Source organism: Petaurus breviceps, unplaced genomic scaffold, assembly GCF_028583685.1.
Source record: "Petaurus breviceps papuanus isolate PSGF00001 unplaced genomic scaffold, PetGlider_PUasm1.0 79, whole genome shotgun sequence".
In the NCBI taxonomy this organism is placed as follows: domain Eukaryota; kingdom Metazoa; phylum Chordata; class Mammalia; order Diprotodontia; family Petauridae; genus Petaurus; species Petaurus breviceps.
Genome location: NW_027186523.1, coordinates 22,813,096 through 22,829,101, shown reverse-complemented (window position 1 = coordinate 22,829,101; position 16,006 = coordinate 22,813,096). Strand labels below are relative to the sequence as shown.

Below are 16,006 nucleotides of genomic sequence, written 5' to 3'. Positions count from 1 at the left end.
CTAGGGACACCAAATGTTCTCCTAATCATTAGGTACACCTGTTCATATTCAATCATGGAGAAATTTAGGTCACATTGAAAAGGAAAGTCATTAAAGTGCTGTCAACAGACCTGAGAAGAGAATTGTTTTAATAGGCTTTTAATGACTTAATGTTCAGTTTTCAAGTTGTCCAATGATCAGCAGTCTGTTAGACCTTGCAAATTAATATGGTAACTCCTTTTGGTTACCTTGATTTTGTCTGTTTGGGATTTTTTTGGTTACTTTAATATTTAAAAGATATTCAGTATTGGGGAGTACTGAGCACATTAGTCTAATATAACTGACACGTAAATTTAATGCCAAATTGACTCTTACCTGTTCCAATAAACATGACATCATACTGGCCATCTTCTGCATCCACTCGATCTACCACAATTTGCGTAAACTGGTATTTCACATCTGTTTTTATCATAATTGGGCGATTATTAATAGGAAACACTGGATTATACATTGCTGGATGACTTCTTGCAAATGTTATAACATCATCTGGAAGGTCCTTTGTCGAGTCAAACCCTCCAAATGTTTTACTGGGACACTGAGAATGTAAGAGCACAGAATATCTGTCAATGACAATTAAAGGTGGAATAATAGAGACTTCATGATAGTACAGATGGGTATGAGAAATGTTAAGAGAATCCTAGTTCATTGCTAATTGCTTTCTGGTTGTGTGTGTGTGTGTGTGTGTGCACGCACGCGCATTTTAATGCATGTACATACCCAGAAAATATATATGACTGTATTTTTCACAAAAATGGCCATAAGTTTAATATCTTTTCGGTGATTTAGTTAATGGTGCAAATTTTCCAAGTACACACACACACACACACACGTACTTTTCCATTATTCAGCTCTTAAAGTTTTATAAAAATTGGAGGAAGAAGACCATTTCCATTTATATCACACTGCAAATTTTGTTTCACTAGTATTGATTTGGTGGGGTAAAAATGATCATACAAGAATTTGCAATTAAGAAAAAGACATGTTTCAACAGAACATTTCAGTACCATTAGAGAAACTTCTCTGAATGATGCATTCAGATATTCTTTGTTTTTATCAAATGCATAATAACACCTCACAGATATAAATGCAGAGCCTAAAACCAACTAACATTGTAAGAGGGACTTTTTGTCTTAGATTTTCTATCACAGAACCAGAACTAGGCATTTTGTGACCTAAGATAATTCTGGTGACGATTATCAGTATTTAGTATAGAGTGGAGTCTACAAAGCATACACTAAAGAAAGATGTGATTCACACCAACAGGAAGACTTCACTGAATTTGATCTTGTAGTAAAATCATTCATAGATTAGAAAGTCTTCAATCACTTGCTTTTTGCCTTAGACACAAAGAGTTTTTCAAAGAGTTTTAGAACCTGAAATGTAACTAATTGATATTCCTAATCATGTAAGATGCTCAGAAGATGAAATCAGTTCCCTTTGTACCTTGACTCAGGTTATTCATCATTCATCTAGATTTTGGAAAGGAAAAAAAAAAGCTCAATGAAGAAGTTAAAGGCTCGAAAGAATTGCCTACTGAGGTTTATGGCTTTATTATATTTTCTGAGATATTGTAAATCAACTCCAATAATATATTTTAATGAAATAAAATATTTAGAGGTGAAGAGTTTAATATTAATTAAAGTTAAAAAAAAAGAAAAGCCTTTATGTCGTCTGGAAGCTTTCTATTATCATCTTCTAAGTAACTTATATGAAAAATTTTAGATTAGAATAAGCTACAAATTGAATGATTAATTACTTGGTCCCTCATATTCCTTTCTTTTATACAGGATAAAGTTCCTTTTCATTACGAATAGATCATTCAAAATGAGCTCTATTCTAGTACTAGTGTTGGATTGGTGTCTGTGCAGCAACACACTTTCAGCTGGCACCATATCTGCCTAATGAAACACATGGACTAGTCAACTTGATCCCCTTCCCATATTTTAATAGCATAAAATACATTGAAATGTGAATGCTACAGTTTCCATGTAAATTTAATTTATGACTTCGAAAAGGAAAATTCTTACAGGATTAGTTTGGGGTCTTAAGGTTAATTGGTTTGCGCCATTGTGGAGAAATGGCACTGCTGCAAGTATCCTAAATGGATCAATGGGAGAAATATGATTTGGATAAAAATAATCACGTAAATGTCCATCCCAACACAGTAGCATGTTTATCAGAGGAAAGGACACTTTCAGCTATCTGAGATATTCAGGAGGGACCTTAATTCTCTAGAAAAATCATGAATCTTCAAAGGACAGGATTTAGTATATGAAAATTCCCAGTAGAGTACAGAAGTTTGAATGCAGTAATACTTGTATGTTGTTGTTGTTTTGGTTTGGTTTTCAGCCATGATGACTATGGCTAAAGACTAAGACTACCATTTAGAAACCTAGGAAAAGCTTACTGTGGAATGGGTATGTTGGGAATGTACTCAATGAGTCCCATTAAACATATAGATATGGATATAGAAATAAGATAGTATATATTTTTAATAGATAACACCATGTAATAATGGGATGATTTCCTCATCCAGATTAACAGCTTTAGAAGACAGACATGCTCATCTAAATCTAGAAAACTTATTTGCTTTAAAAAACCAACATGGACACAATTCTCATTTTGAATATCCAGGGGACTTACCGTTCCTGGCCGTGGATATGGAACTCTTCCTTGATATGGCACCCATTGATAATTTGGACCATCCCTATGTGCGTATGGACCAAGAAACACCCTTCTCACATCACTCATGCTGTACATACACACAGCTGACCCCTTGAAGATGTTACTAAAAGGTAAAAAGAAAGTCCATTTCTTCAAACAATCTATCAATTTAATTAGGTAAGAACCACGTGGATAATGACATTTTGCATTCTAATGTATTAAGGTTATTGATTTTCAGAACTCAAAAATGTAGCCTCAGCACATACAAACTTATCTTTAGAGCATTACTTCATATGAATATAATACATGGAACTATTCTAAAATAAACAATTTCTGATTTTCTTATTAAATAGAACATAAATAGGTGACCATCTCAGGCATTTAGTAATTATTTTAGTCAACTTATTCTTGATACAATAAAAATGTGATATTAAAATTACAATGCACATCTGCTGAAAATAATTTCACACACACACATACTGAATTAGCATTCCAGGAATGTGGGCACCAAAACTAGAATAAAGCAAAGATAATCCTTGGAAAACTATAGGTTCTGTGGTTGTATATATAAAGAAATATAGAAAAAATAATTTATGGTAAATGCCCTATTCACAACTTTCTAGGGTCATTCCCAAAGCAGCCCCCAAATGATGCTGTATAAACAATTTTATTTTTTGTTGGGAAAATTTTAAATACTCTTTAGTTTTCTCATTTTATATTCAAAATACCCAGTGTGCTATCATATGAAAACATATAATTAACAAATCTGTATGAACTAGTTAATATGCTTTAATGGAAGAACCATGGCCTTGGAGTCAGGAGAATTAGATTCAGGTTCCAGGTATGCAATTATAGGATGCAGAGTGAATCATCACTTCCTTTGTCCTTAAAATGAGGTTAACAATGTAATGTACTACCTACATTACAGGCTTATACTGTGGTAAGACCTCTTTTTTTAACATAAAGTATTAAATAAATGCTCACAATTATTATTATGATCATAACTGTGGAAAATTTTCAGTGTTAGCTCTACTCTTGAGAGCTATCTTCAAAAGTTATTCCTAAAATGGTTAAAAAAATCTAAATGTTCTATCTTAACTCTAGTCAACTCTCCTTCTAAAAGTGACATAACCTTTTTATAACATTTACCCCAGAAACAATCCACTAAACAAGGGGACAGAAATGTCATTTCATAGAGTTTTGTAACAGTGGTGGTATCAATGAGGCAGTGGTATAGTGGAAATAGTGTTCGATCTGAAATCAGGAGATCTGAATTTAAATCCTGCTACTGACACTCTTCACTTTAGGTAGCTGAGCTTAAGTTTTCTCATCTGTAAACTGGTAATAGTTGTACATGTTTCATAGAGTTTCTGGATGTGTTGTTATTCAGTTGTTTCAGGTGTGTCCGACTCTTCATGACCCAATTTAGGAGTTTCTTGGCAAAAATAGTGAATTGGTTTGCCATTTCCTTCTCCTGTTCATTTTACAGATGAGGAACTGAGGCAAACAGGGTTAAGTGATTTGTCCTGGGTCACACAACTAATAAGTGTTTAAGGTCAGATCTGAACTAAGGAAGATGAGACTTCCTGGCACTCTGTGTTTCCTAGCTGAATGTGTATGCTTATAGTATTTTTGTTGTGTAGAAAAAAGGTATGATTTATTTTTTTCCATTAACACTGTAATACCCTAAGTATCCAAATATCTTGAAAATCAATTTCTCAATATATTATAAATTGTGTCACTTGATCAAGTTTAACTGTTTTTTCCACCTTGATTTTCTTGACTTCCATATTTACTTCCTCATAAAGCAAATTGGAAACTCAGGGTGTAATCTTTAAATATGTTGAGCCCTTGTCATAAATTATAAATATATATGCATAACTATTTAGGGTGGAGGTGACACTGAAGATTTTTACAAACATCATTATTGTATTATTTGTAAGTAATTAAGTTCCATTTTACATTTCCAAAAATACCTCAGTCTAAGTCTATAAGGTAAGTAATACAAACATCTTCATTATGACAAAGATATTATACTAGTAAAAAGTTTGCAATTCATATATATAAAGTATTATTTATTAATATTGTTGGTGATGGGAATACTTAAGGTGACTATGGATAATGTTGAAGATTTTACATTTCAGGATTTGGGGACATCGAAATAGTAATGTCCTTAGGACAACATAGATTTGCAGCTAGAATGTGGGTGAGTAGTTAGGTTGGATGGCGTAGGCTGGATAATCAGGAGACCATATACTCATGGAAAGTAAAGGAATTATATATTTTAAAGAGTTATAAGTCTTTAAAGGCATACAGTACTTAAGATACATGAAGAATGAGGAATCTTTTGTAAAGATAATTAGATTTGGTCACGAAGTAGTTCTGAGTGACACTAGTACCTCAGTTTTCAATTTTAATACCTTGTGGATAGAATATTATGCCCTTCCTGATAACAGACTAAGTAAGAAAAACATAATAGGGAATTATAATTTAGGTAGGATTGACCTAAATGACCTATATATTCCCATGCAAATTAAAGCTTTAATAATTTCATGATTAAGGACACAGAAAATTAGTTTATGTTTATAGTTTTGTTGACTAGTTTAAAAAGTTTGATCCCTTCTCCCCATTCCCATTTATACTATATTTCTCCATCATTCAAATACCTCAAAAAATCAAACCCTCAGTTCATTCAACATTTTGCCAACCTCAAGAGGGAACTCATAAGTTTTTGGTCCATTCTAACTGTTCTTCCCAACTTCATTTCCTAAACTTATCTTCTCCACTTCCATATATAGTACTTTGGGGACTGAGGGAGTAGACTTTAAACATGGTGTTCCCCTGTCACGGATGCTAAAGATTTGTTGCTATGAAAACACTGGCAGGTTTATTCCATTGTTCTTCTTTGTGGTGATTCCCTTCCAATTTCATCTATAAATGAAATGCTTTGGGAATTATCTGTCTTAGTTGGCTATTACTCCCACATTTCTGCAGGAACACTTTATGAGGTAACATGGCTTGTAATCTCCCAACATCCTCCTCTTTTAACATTCAGCAAATTATTTTATATTCTAAATCAGGTTTGCTTTTGGCTGCCATGGTTTTTTGGTTGTGAAGGAGTTTGTTTTCTGGCTGGAATAATTTCTGGGCCCTTTAAATTTTCTCACTGTGGTGATTACACCAGTTATTTAAACTTATATAGAAAATGCTAATAATAAACATCAGTATTTCTTGTTTCATAGAGTTCCTGTGCTGATCTCAATAGTTTACGTGAATAGTTCCGTTTAGAGCTGTTTTTACTGCTTAGAGTGCTTTCTTTTCATCTTTATCCTTTCTTCCAGGTTGGTGTTGACTTCGACCTTTTCTCTACCAACCATCTATACACAGGTAGCTAGGGCAGAAGTAATTTCCCATAATTGGTAACTAGTTGCATCCTAACTTTTGTGACAGTAAATTTCATTTTTCTGTGATTCAGTGCTTACCAGGTTGAATATTTGAAAGGTAATGTGTTATAAATTAATAGAAGGCTGGCCTTTGAGTCAGAAAGACCTGAGATCAAATCCTGACTCTCATACATACTAGCCGTCTGACCACTAGATCTCAGTGTCCCCAGGCAAATCTCTAAGACTATGAATTATTGATGACTTGCTGATGTAAATCGCTGAAAAGGAGTTATTATACTGGGAGTTCCCAATACAAATGAAATCATATATTTAAAAAAAAATGTGCTCACCATGTCCAGTGCCTTCCAACTCTTTTCTGGATTAAAATAATCATAATATATAAGAGGAAGGAAGGGTTCTAGGTAGTTTATGAGCCATTGGCCTCTTTTATGTCTGAATTCTGAAAAATATTTTCCAACATTTTTTTTTCACCATCCTCTTGTATGTCCAACTCCACAGTGAAGTCACCAAGTATTAATGGATATGTTTAATAGTTTGGAAGTTCTTGACAAGTTCTCCATATAATTTATCTACTTTGTCCTCTGCAACAGATGGAGTATAAGATACAATAGTCTTCTTAGCAGTCTTTTTGCTTTTTCTCATCATGGAGAAAATAAAGGAAGTTGACCAAATGTCCTAAGAAATTACGCTTCTTGCTGTCTTTGGTGGCATGATGTAACCAACTCTGACCATTCCTTTATCTGCCTCTCCAAGGAGAATCTTCCTTGGAATCATCCTTCCATTTAACTGCAACTTCTTAATATCTTCTGGTTTCATTTCTAGTGAGAATGTTAATATTGATATGGTTCAGTTCCTCCAATAATATATTGCTTATTGGTCATTGGACAAGGTTCTTGCTCTTATTAAAAATTAAATTAATGCTTCTAGATGGTTGAAAAAAACTGTAATTCTTATTACTCCTTGCCCCTTTACTGCAACTGTTATGCTTGTTGATAAATTCGCTGCTTGAATTATTGGAGTAGACAGTGGCCACTTTGGGCCAGTGGCCATTTTGTATTTCTCTGTATTTCTTGAGATGCTGTCATCACATAATTCGTTACTTCTTAGTGTCCACCATACTGAGATTAGCCTTTTCACATTCCAGGGTTGAGAAACCTGTGGCCTAGAGGCTACATTTGGCCCCCTTGGTCCTCAAGTGCAGTCCTTTGACAGAACTCAAATTTCATAGAACATTAGTTTGGATTCAGTCAAAGGGTCTCAATTGTGGACTGAAAGGGTCACATGTGGCCTTGAGGCTGCAGGTTCCCCACCCCTGAGCTAGACTTTTCTCAGGATAGCAGAGGCTCAAAGCCTTTCTACCATGGCAGAATCTACCAGAATTTGCAACATACTCTGTAAGAATCTGAAAACAGCAGCTCATCACATTACCTCTTTGAGAATCTTTTAAATATGAAGGTTAAACAAGATGATCTCCACAATTACTACTACTGTTAAAATCTAGGAGCTATTATTTCCAAGTGAGTGAAATAAAAGTGGGAATTTGACTCAAATTGCCTGAATTCCCCATTGATTTGTCTTAATTCTTTATATTCCTTTATTTATGCAGCTATAACATAATAAATCAGCTTTAATTTTATGCTTGAGTACTATTATAATATAGGTGAATACTTTAAAAAAATGGAATGCATGTCTATCTTTCAACAAAACTTCTTTCTGCAGAAAATCTGCACAAAAATGATGTGAAAGATACCATCATGAAAGATATATATCTCCTAATTTTTGGAAACTATACAAAAAATGCATGCATGTGTAGAAAATATAACAACTAAACCTTAACAGTTTACAGTAACCTAAAATTTAATGCTAGAATCACTATTATTCCATACATTATTTAATACCTAGGTAGTACCTTTGTGGGTTTGTATTTATTTTTTATAATATTCTCATTTCTCTTAGAAAAAAGAAACATGAAGGACTCAAAAATGAGTTTTATAGAGCTATTAAGTTTCCATATGTATAGATTGAACTATGCATGACTGAAGGTTTTGGTGGTTCTGAGTCACTGCTGCTTGTTAATTGAGATGACACATGAGTAGCATGACTATTTCTGTATTTCCACTACTCATTAGGTATAAATGCCTCAGTGGCTCTTTTCACAAACACAGTTAACTAGACTGTAGGAGAAATTTATTCTAAGTGCTTCTGTTTAATGCAGAATTATTATGATGTAACTCTTATAGGCAAGAAATACTGCTAAACACTACACAGAGAAAGCAAAACTTGTTCCTGCCTTCAAAAGGCTGAAAATCAGCAGGAATACACACACATATGTATATATGTATGTATATGTATATATGCAAATAAAAATATGTATACACATACATATGTGATAAAAATATCAGGGAAGACTACATAAATGGGAGGCAGAAGTGTACAGGGGAAAAGACACAAGATTTGGAATCAGAAGACTTGAGTTTGAATTCTTGCTCTGCTACTTTTATGATCTTGGAGAATTCATTTAACCTCCTAGGGCCTCAGTTTCCTCCCCTATGAAAAGAGGTATTAGGATTAGATGGTCTCCAATGTCCTGTCCAGGTCAAAATCCTACGAATAAAGCCTCAGCAAAGCCTCAATGCATGAGAAAGAAGTCAGCAGGCTAAATTATATTAGAATAGCCTGCATTAATTAAAGTAGTATAGTTAAGATTGAAGAACTTGTTTGGAAAGTATAGTGAGTGAATTGCAGTATTGTGGAGAACTATAATTATAGTTTAGGAAGTTTATATTATAGAGGCAACAGGAAATATTTTTGAATGAGAGCATGATATTGCCAGACTTGTGTTTCAGGAATAATAATTTGGCAACTTTGTGAATGATGGATTCAAGGAGGGAGAGATCGGAGGCAGAGATACCAGTTGGGGGAATATAGTAGAGGTGGATGGAAGAAGATAAGGGCCTGAAGGAGGGTAATGGCAGTTTGAGTGTTAGAAAGGGAGAAGTGGATGTGGAATCGCCACAATTTGGAAGTAAGAGAGAAGGAAAAACCAAAGATGATTCCAAATTTTTAATCTGGGTTGAATAAGAATCTATGGTACCACTGAAAGTGGCAGAAGTGGGAGGAGGAGGAGAAAGAGGTTTAGGAGTGAAAATGAGTTGAATGTTGGACAGATTATGTTGGAAGTGCCAACAGAGCATCTAGGTAGACATGTCCAGCAGGGCGTTGGGATATGAAATAGTAGCGTTTCAGACAAGATGAGGAATGGATATGGCATGTGGAGAATCATTTCCATATAAGTGAAAATTAAAGCAGTGGGAGTAAATGAAATCTTCAAAGGAAATAGCATGGAGAGAAGAGAAGACAGTAGATAATGCCTTGGAAGATAGCCATTCCTAGGAATCTGGAAGAAAAAGATAAACCAGTGAAGGAAACTGAAAAGGTATTAATAGTTGAGTGAGAATCATTAGCGAGCAGTGTCACAGAAATTAAGGCAGAGAAAGCATAGAGAAGGATGGTTGGCTCAACACACCAATTGACACCAGAATGGCTAAGAAGGATGAGAATTCAGGTACGTCTTTGGATTTATCCATTAAGAAATGATTAGGGATACCTAAGAAAGTAGTTTAACTGAAGTGATGAAGTCAGATGCCATTTTATAGGGAGCTGAGGAGTGAATGAGTTGTGAAAAAACAGAAAAATTAAAATTCAAAGTTGAATCCCATGTTTTTTATCTACCAAATTATGATATCTTTCGAGTAGAAAACATGAAGCAAAACCACAATTTATGGACATATTATATACAATATTTTAATACATGTTTAAAATTATTAAATGCTAAATTATTATGCATTCTAAACCTTAAAATAACTTTAAGTGTTCCTTAATTTGAGGATTCCACAGAGTGAGAAGTAATGTGAGAGAATGTAGCAGGATCCTATTTCTGAAGGCACAGTGGCTTTCAGCTGCCCCAGTTTGTTCCTTAATCCCCAGGTTAATTTTTATCAGCAGAGAAAATAAATTAGATATCTAGATTACCTTCTTCAGATGGAATGAATTCAGTATAAACTACTTGGAAATCTCTTCCTTATTTTGTAAAATTACTACAAGCATTTGCTAAAAATTATATTTTTTAAAAAAACAAAGCTATAAGAAGGTCTATGGGCTAGGTATATTGAAAGCCTTTTAAACCAGGCATTTTATTTGCAGCAGCATGTAGTATCATTACTCGTCTATGTATATGATATAATTTGCATGTCCTCATGCATATGTATAAAATACTTAAGTTCTTATTTCCCTCACCTGTAGAAGCCCAAAAGCTCAAAGATCAGGAAAACATAGTCATGGTCAACAGATCTTGGGCAGTCAGAAAGGACCTAGTAATGTAAAGTTTGCATGAAAATAATATAGTAATCTTAGTACCTGGAAGTCGTAAATACTCCGTAGACTATTGGATTTTTAGGATCTTTGGAATTCATTAAGAATACATCCTCTATATGAAAAGAGAGTAAGAAAAATAATGTCATTTTATAGTCTTGGGAGAGTCTGAAAAAAAATATGTTTAGAATGACATAAGCTACTTACGTAATTCATCAAAGTGAGTGTCAATGCCATTAGGCCCTGGTACTGAACAAATAAGCCGAGCCTTAAGGAAAGTTGTCCATTTATTAACAAGGCTTCTGTGTCCACCAAAGTCATTCTGAAAGGAGATGAGTAAAGCTATGATAGTATTTCTATATGAAATAAGGAGTAAGCAGGGAAATAAAGATGACCGAAGATGATTTACCCTATTATGTAGTAATCTAAGTTAAAATCAGATACATATTAACAATTTCACAATTTTCAAAACACTATATATTATTTAAAGTAACTACAGATTCAGCTTTTGGGATTAATAAAATCCATTCCTTCATTTTATGATTAGGTTCTGTAGATGCATTTTTATAATTAAAATAAGATGCATTAGAATCCCATCATGAAGAAACTTTTCCAAAATACAATCCTACCATAATACTGGTCAGACAAATCTCCCAAACTGAATGTAGGGAAGAAATAATTGGAAAAAAAACCCGATAAATACGTTTAATTATAAGGAGACCCTGAATACTAATATCATATTTTGTCTATTTTCCATGCTAGAAAACATCTCTTGCACACATATAACTCTCCCTATATACTGAGTCATCTTTTGTAACAAAGAATAAAAAAAGGCAAAGGAAAAAAGCAATTCAGAAAAGTCAACCAATACACTAACAGCATAGACAATATATCTATTGTACTTTCATAGTACTTCACCTCCTGTATGAGCTTCTAACAAGTATTTATGGTAATATCATTAACACATTGTAATTAGAAGTCCTAAATTCCCCACAGACTATTAGATTTTGAAGAGCCTTTGAATTCATCAGGTATGTTTCAGGGAAATATTTTGAAAATGTTTCCTTAATGAAACCTTTAGTAAAGTCCAAAATCCAGTAATATTGTTTTTCTATTTTAAAAGTAATTTATTGATAGTAGAGGACTTTACACCAAGAAGCAAAGATAATTTCTATGAAAATAATATTTGCAAAAATATAGTGGACATGTGAAATATTGAATTTTGAAAATCGGGCTCTCTGATTAGGAAAATATGTACCTTAGCATCACTTTATTGATGCTAAGTTTTATAAAAAGCATACATACTGTGTAAATAAATGTGTTATTCTCTAAATGTTTACAATGATATACCAATTTGAAGTATTATTTTATAATGAAATATACAGGAATAGGATTCCTTATTTTAATAAGAAATTTTAATAAGGAATTTAATTCACAATTTTAATTTTGTCTTATCTCTCAGAATTTAGAAATGATACACTTACTAGTTTCCTACAGAAACTCTTAGTAGGACAGAGAAAGGTTTCACATTGAAGAATTGATATTTATAAATTTATTTCTTAATTAAACTGATAGAGTTTCTTTGGAAAGTTGCCTTTTTTTGAAGGAAAAAAAGGTTTTTGCAGGAGTAATTTTTCCAAGTACAAAAGTGCTCCCATAAAAAAATGGACATAGAGCCTGAAGACCTAGTCTGACTTTTACCACTTAATCTCCCTGGGACTCAGTTTCTCCTGAGGGAGATGGCTCAAATGATCTTTATATTTCCTTCTTTTTGTTTTTTTAACATTTTAGTAAAGTTTGCCTCTATCAGAGGTATTTGGGATATAGAGATGTAGGAGCTACTATTCATATATATATATATGTATATATATATATTACATACATACATACACACTCTTAAATTAGGACAGGGAGGAAAAATATATTTATAAGAAATTTTTGACTAGGTAAGATGATTTGGAAATAATGCAAACAAATATTAATTATGTCACAATATTGAGCTTTAGCGAGAGAAAATGCATGGAAAGTGCACAAGATATGAAGTTTAGTTCCATATGGATTTGTTTTTGGCTTTGCTACTTACCAGCTGTGAAACTGTAACCAAATTGCCTAACCCCTGCGAACCATATTTCTCCCATCAACAGAAGGGGGAATCTATCATTTATACTTATATTACCTATATCATGGGGTTGTTTTGAGGAAAGTGATTTTTTTTATGAGTCATAAAACGTTATGTAAAATCAGTTACTATCTTCTTATGCACTTAAAAGGCATATTTGAATTATTTTCAAAGCCAAGTTTAATTAATAATATGGACTCTATCATCATCTTGCATTATGAATTAATTGCTTCCTATTCACTTTTTTAATACCATAAGTATCAGTGATTTCATTAGTGAGATTACTTTGTTAAGTGGTACAAACTATAAATCCTCCAAGTTATGCCTTTAGTATTTGGCCTTTTGTCTTTTTGACTACAACTGAAAAAAATCATCACCTGGTAGGCAAGCTTCTGGTTATAAGCATCTCAAAATTTGGCTGTTTTTCCTCACAGGACATGATGCATACTGAATTTTTCTGAGCCCATACTCAAAGATTACCAGAGTTTGGTAATATTTCTGACTTCTTTCACTTCTAATATTTTAATTTCCATTGGAATAGCCTGTGATAACTAAGATAAACTACATGCCATCATCATAGGATTTAAATAGAGGATATAATTACACAAATTGCCAAAAAAAATATGGCAAAAATCCATCCCATTGAATTCTTTCCTTACCTTACATATCTGACCTATTCTAGCATGGGTGGCTTTGCCAGAATGCTCTCCATCTATTGCATTTTCACGGAAGAAAAAATAGACTTTGTCATCTTCTGGATTGTCACTCTCTGGGATGAGGTGGACACTAATGAATCTTGGATCTGTGAGACAAAATGGAGCACATACATTAATTTATATCACATTAAGGACAAAAAGTACTCAATTTGGTACATTGCAATTTTTCTTGAACTATCCTATCAGATCCCCTGCTGCAAATGAATATTATTGTCTTTTCCTTCAATTTCAATGTTTCTTACCTGGTACTTTCCCACAGGCATTTCAATGACTGACATAAACTTCCATTTGCCATATCACAGCCCTCCTACAGAAATGTAATACCATGATTAGCAGAATGAGAATATCTCTCTTGATTTCTCATAAATCCATATCAAAAGAGAAAATATGAAAATGAAATCATAATCTTACATCAAGGCAATTCTAGATGATGCAGGGAAGAGTACTGGTGGTCAAGGGGCCTGGGTTAAAATCCCAGTTCTGCAATCGTATGTAAAACCTGAGGTAAGTCATTTATCATCATCTTTCAGCTGCCATTTGACATTCTTTCAATGAGGGTTAATGATTTTACTATGCATAAATAATATTTATTTTGCATATACTTATATGTATGCAGGATGTATTTTATGTTTTCAGATTCATTTTTTATAGGCAAGCTATAGAATATAAACTCCCTCAGGACACACAACGGTGACTTGATTTTGTATATCCAGCAACTATATATGGCTGGTTCAGAGTAAGTGATCAGTAAATGCTTCTTGAACAGTTAATAGCCAACTTGCTGAATTTCATGAGGTATACCTAGCTAATAAAATGTCTAGGTTCTCATACTGATGTCCCAATCAGGAATCATTCCTAGTCATTAACCATGAGATGAAAAGTGTTGATGCTAGGGAAGTCAATCATATGAAATCATATATTTGAGGGTGTTATACAGCAGTGTATGAGGACATATGATTATTTTTACTATTTTGAGAGAGGGAGGGATAGGTGCAGTACCCCTTTTCCACAGAGTAATAGAGCCATTCCTTACTCTGAACATAAAAATACTTTTCAAGCATCTTCCCTAGTAGGATTTTTTACTCAAATGTTCATCTGAACAATCTTAATTTTAACATAACATAGATAGGAAGGTGGAGGAGTGGTTAAGGAAAGACAGGACAATAAATGGGGCCTCAAGGAATATGTAATGATGGGACTTTTCTTTTACAGAAAGCTCCTAGCGTATACAAAATCACTGCCTTGCATTACAAGGGGCTCTTTGGGGGAAAAATTATTGAAAGAAATGTAGAGGAGCCTCTTGTTCACTGAGCATTGAAATAGACAACTTCTGAGAATTCACGATTCTTTGATATGTATTTTAGTACTTAGCATAGTGTACAGTACTCCGCTCTATAACCCTCCCCCTATTTAATCATCCAGAAATACAAATGGATTCTATAATAACTGGCTCAAGTTGAATAAGTTGCACAATATATCCCAAATTTTATCTAGGCAAAGTGAAGTATACTACTATTGCATAGCATGTTGAGGAATAATCAGGAATAATTTGAAGTGGGAGGTCATAGGGCAAGAAAAATTTTTTAAAGGCTTATAGGATAATTGTTCTTACTACTTCCATTATATGACACAATATCTATACAAAGTCCAATTTTCTTGTGACTATACATTGATACTTTGTTACTTTAATTTCCTTATGATTTTTAAAATGTAAAATTCTAGAAATCACAATATGTTTTAAAAATATATGACATTAAACAAAAGGCATCATATAAATATTAAGCTCATTATATTTTGTTCCTATGATTTCATTTTCTATCAAAACAGACTTGGAATAAGCAGACATATCTGAGGCTAGATCTCCTCCTTTATTCCTGCAAAAAACATCCCAACCCCAGAACTACATTAAACACCCTCCATATAATTTCTTCTGTCTTGATATTTGTGAATAATCACCATGAATATGTGTTCTTTGGTTTTAAATGGCAATTATTCAGGAAATATGCATTCCATAAAAGGATTGGCTGATAGAACTGGATTGTTTAGCCTAGGGAAAAAAAGATTCAGGGAAGTCATGGCTGTTGTTTCTAAGTATTTGAAAGGCTTAAATGTAAGAGGAATTCAACATATTTTTCTTGGCACCAAAGGGATGACCTAAGAGCAATGGGTAGGAACTAAACAGGGGGCTGATTTTGGCTCAAAGTAAGAAAAAACTTCCTAAAAGTCTTCTGTCCAAGAGCATGATAAGTTGCTTGAGAGTCAGCAAACTCCCCATCAATGGAGGTGTTCCCCCTCCCCCCCCCTAAAAAAAAGCTAGATGACCATTTGTCAGCATTGTAAGAAATGTCAGGAGGCCTTTTGTTCAGGTAGAGTTCAAATAGGCAACCTCTGAGACTCCATGATTTTTGGACATGTATTTTAGCCCTTAGCATAATATATAGTGCTCTACCCTTCCTCCCTCCTTTTAGTCATCCAGGATTATGAATGGATTTTATAATCACTGAGTCAGGTTGAATAAGTAGCAAAACATGTTCTTTTCTATGTAAAGAGGAATATACTACTATTATAGAGTCTTTTGGGCATTGACCGGGAATAATTTCTAAGTAGGAGCTCATAGTTCTCAACTTACTGGGTTTCGGGAAGGCTTGTAAGATATTGTTCTTATTACTTCCATTATATCAGTTTGTTTTTTC

At 33.6% G+C, this 16,006-nt stretch overlaps 1 protein-coding gene across 17 annotated transcripts in view; it reads right to left on the bottom strand.

Annotated features, from left to right (window-relative positions):
* The window catches only part of LOC138175870 (semaphorin-3A), a 666,319-nt gene that overhangs the window by 49,404 nt on the left and 600,909 nt on the right, over positions 1 to 16,006 (bottom strand). For all 17 annotated transcript variants that reach the window (XM_069106486.1, XM_069106490.1, XM_069106487.1 and 14 more), the window contains 5 exons: positions 13,257 to 13,399; positions 10,686 to 10,800; positions 10,524 to 10,593; positions 2,683 to 2,827; positions 355 to 574 (listed from right to left, as the gene is read on the bottom strand). In XM_069106486.1, the coding sequence (XP_068962587.1) occupies positions 355 to 574; positions 2,683 to 2,827; positions 10,524 to 10,593; positions 10,686 to 10,800; positions 13,257 to 13,399 (693 nt within the window). The remainder of the gene's footprint in view (positions 1 to 354; positions 575 to 2,682; positions 2,828 to 10,523; positions 10,594 to 10,685; positions 10,801 to 13,256; positions 13,400 to 16,006) is intronic.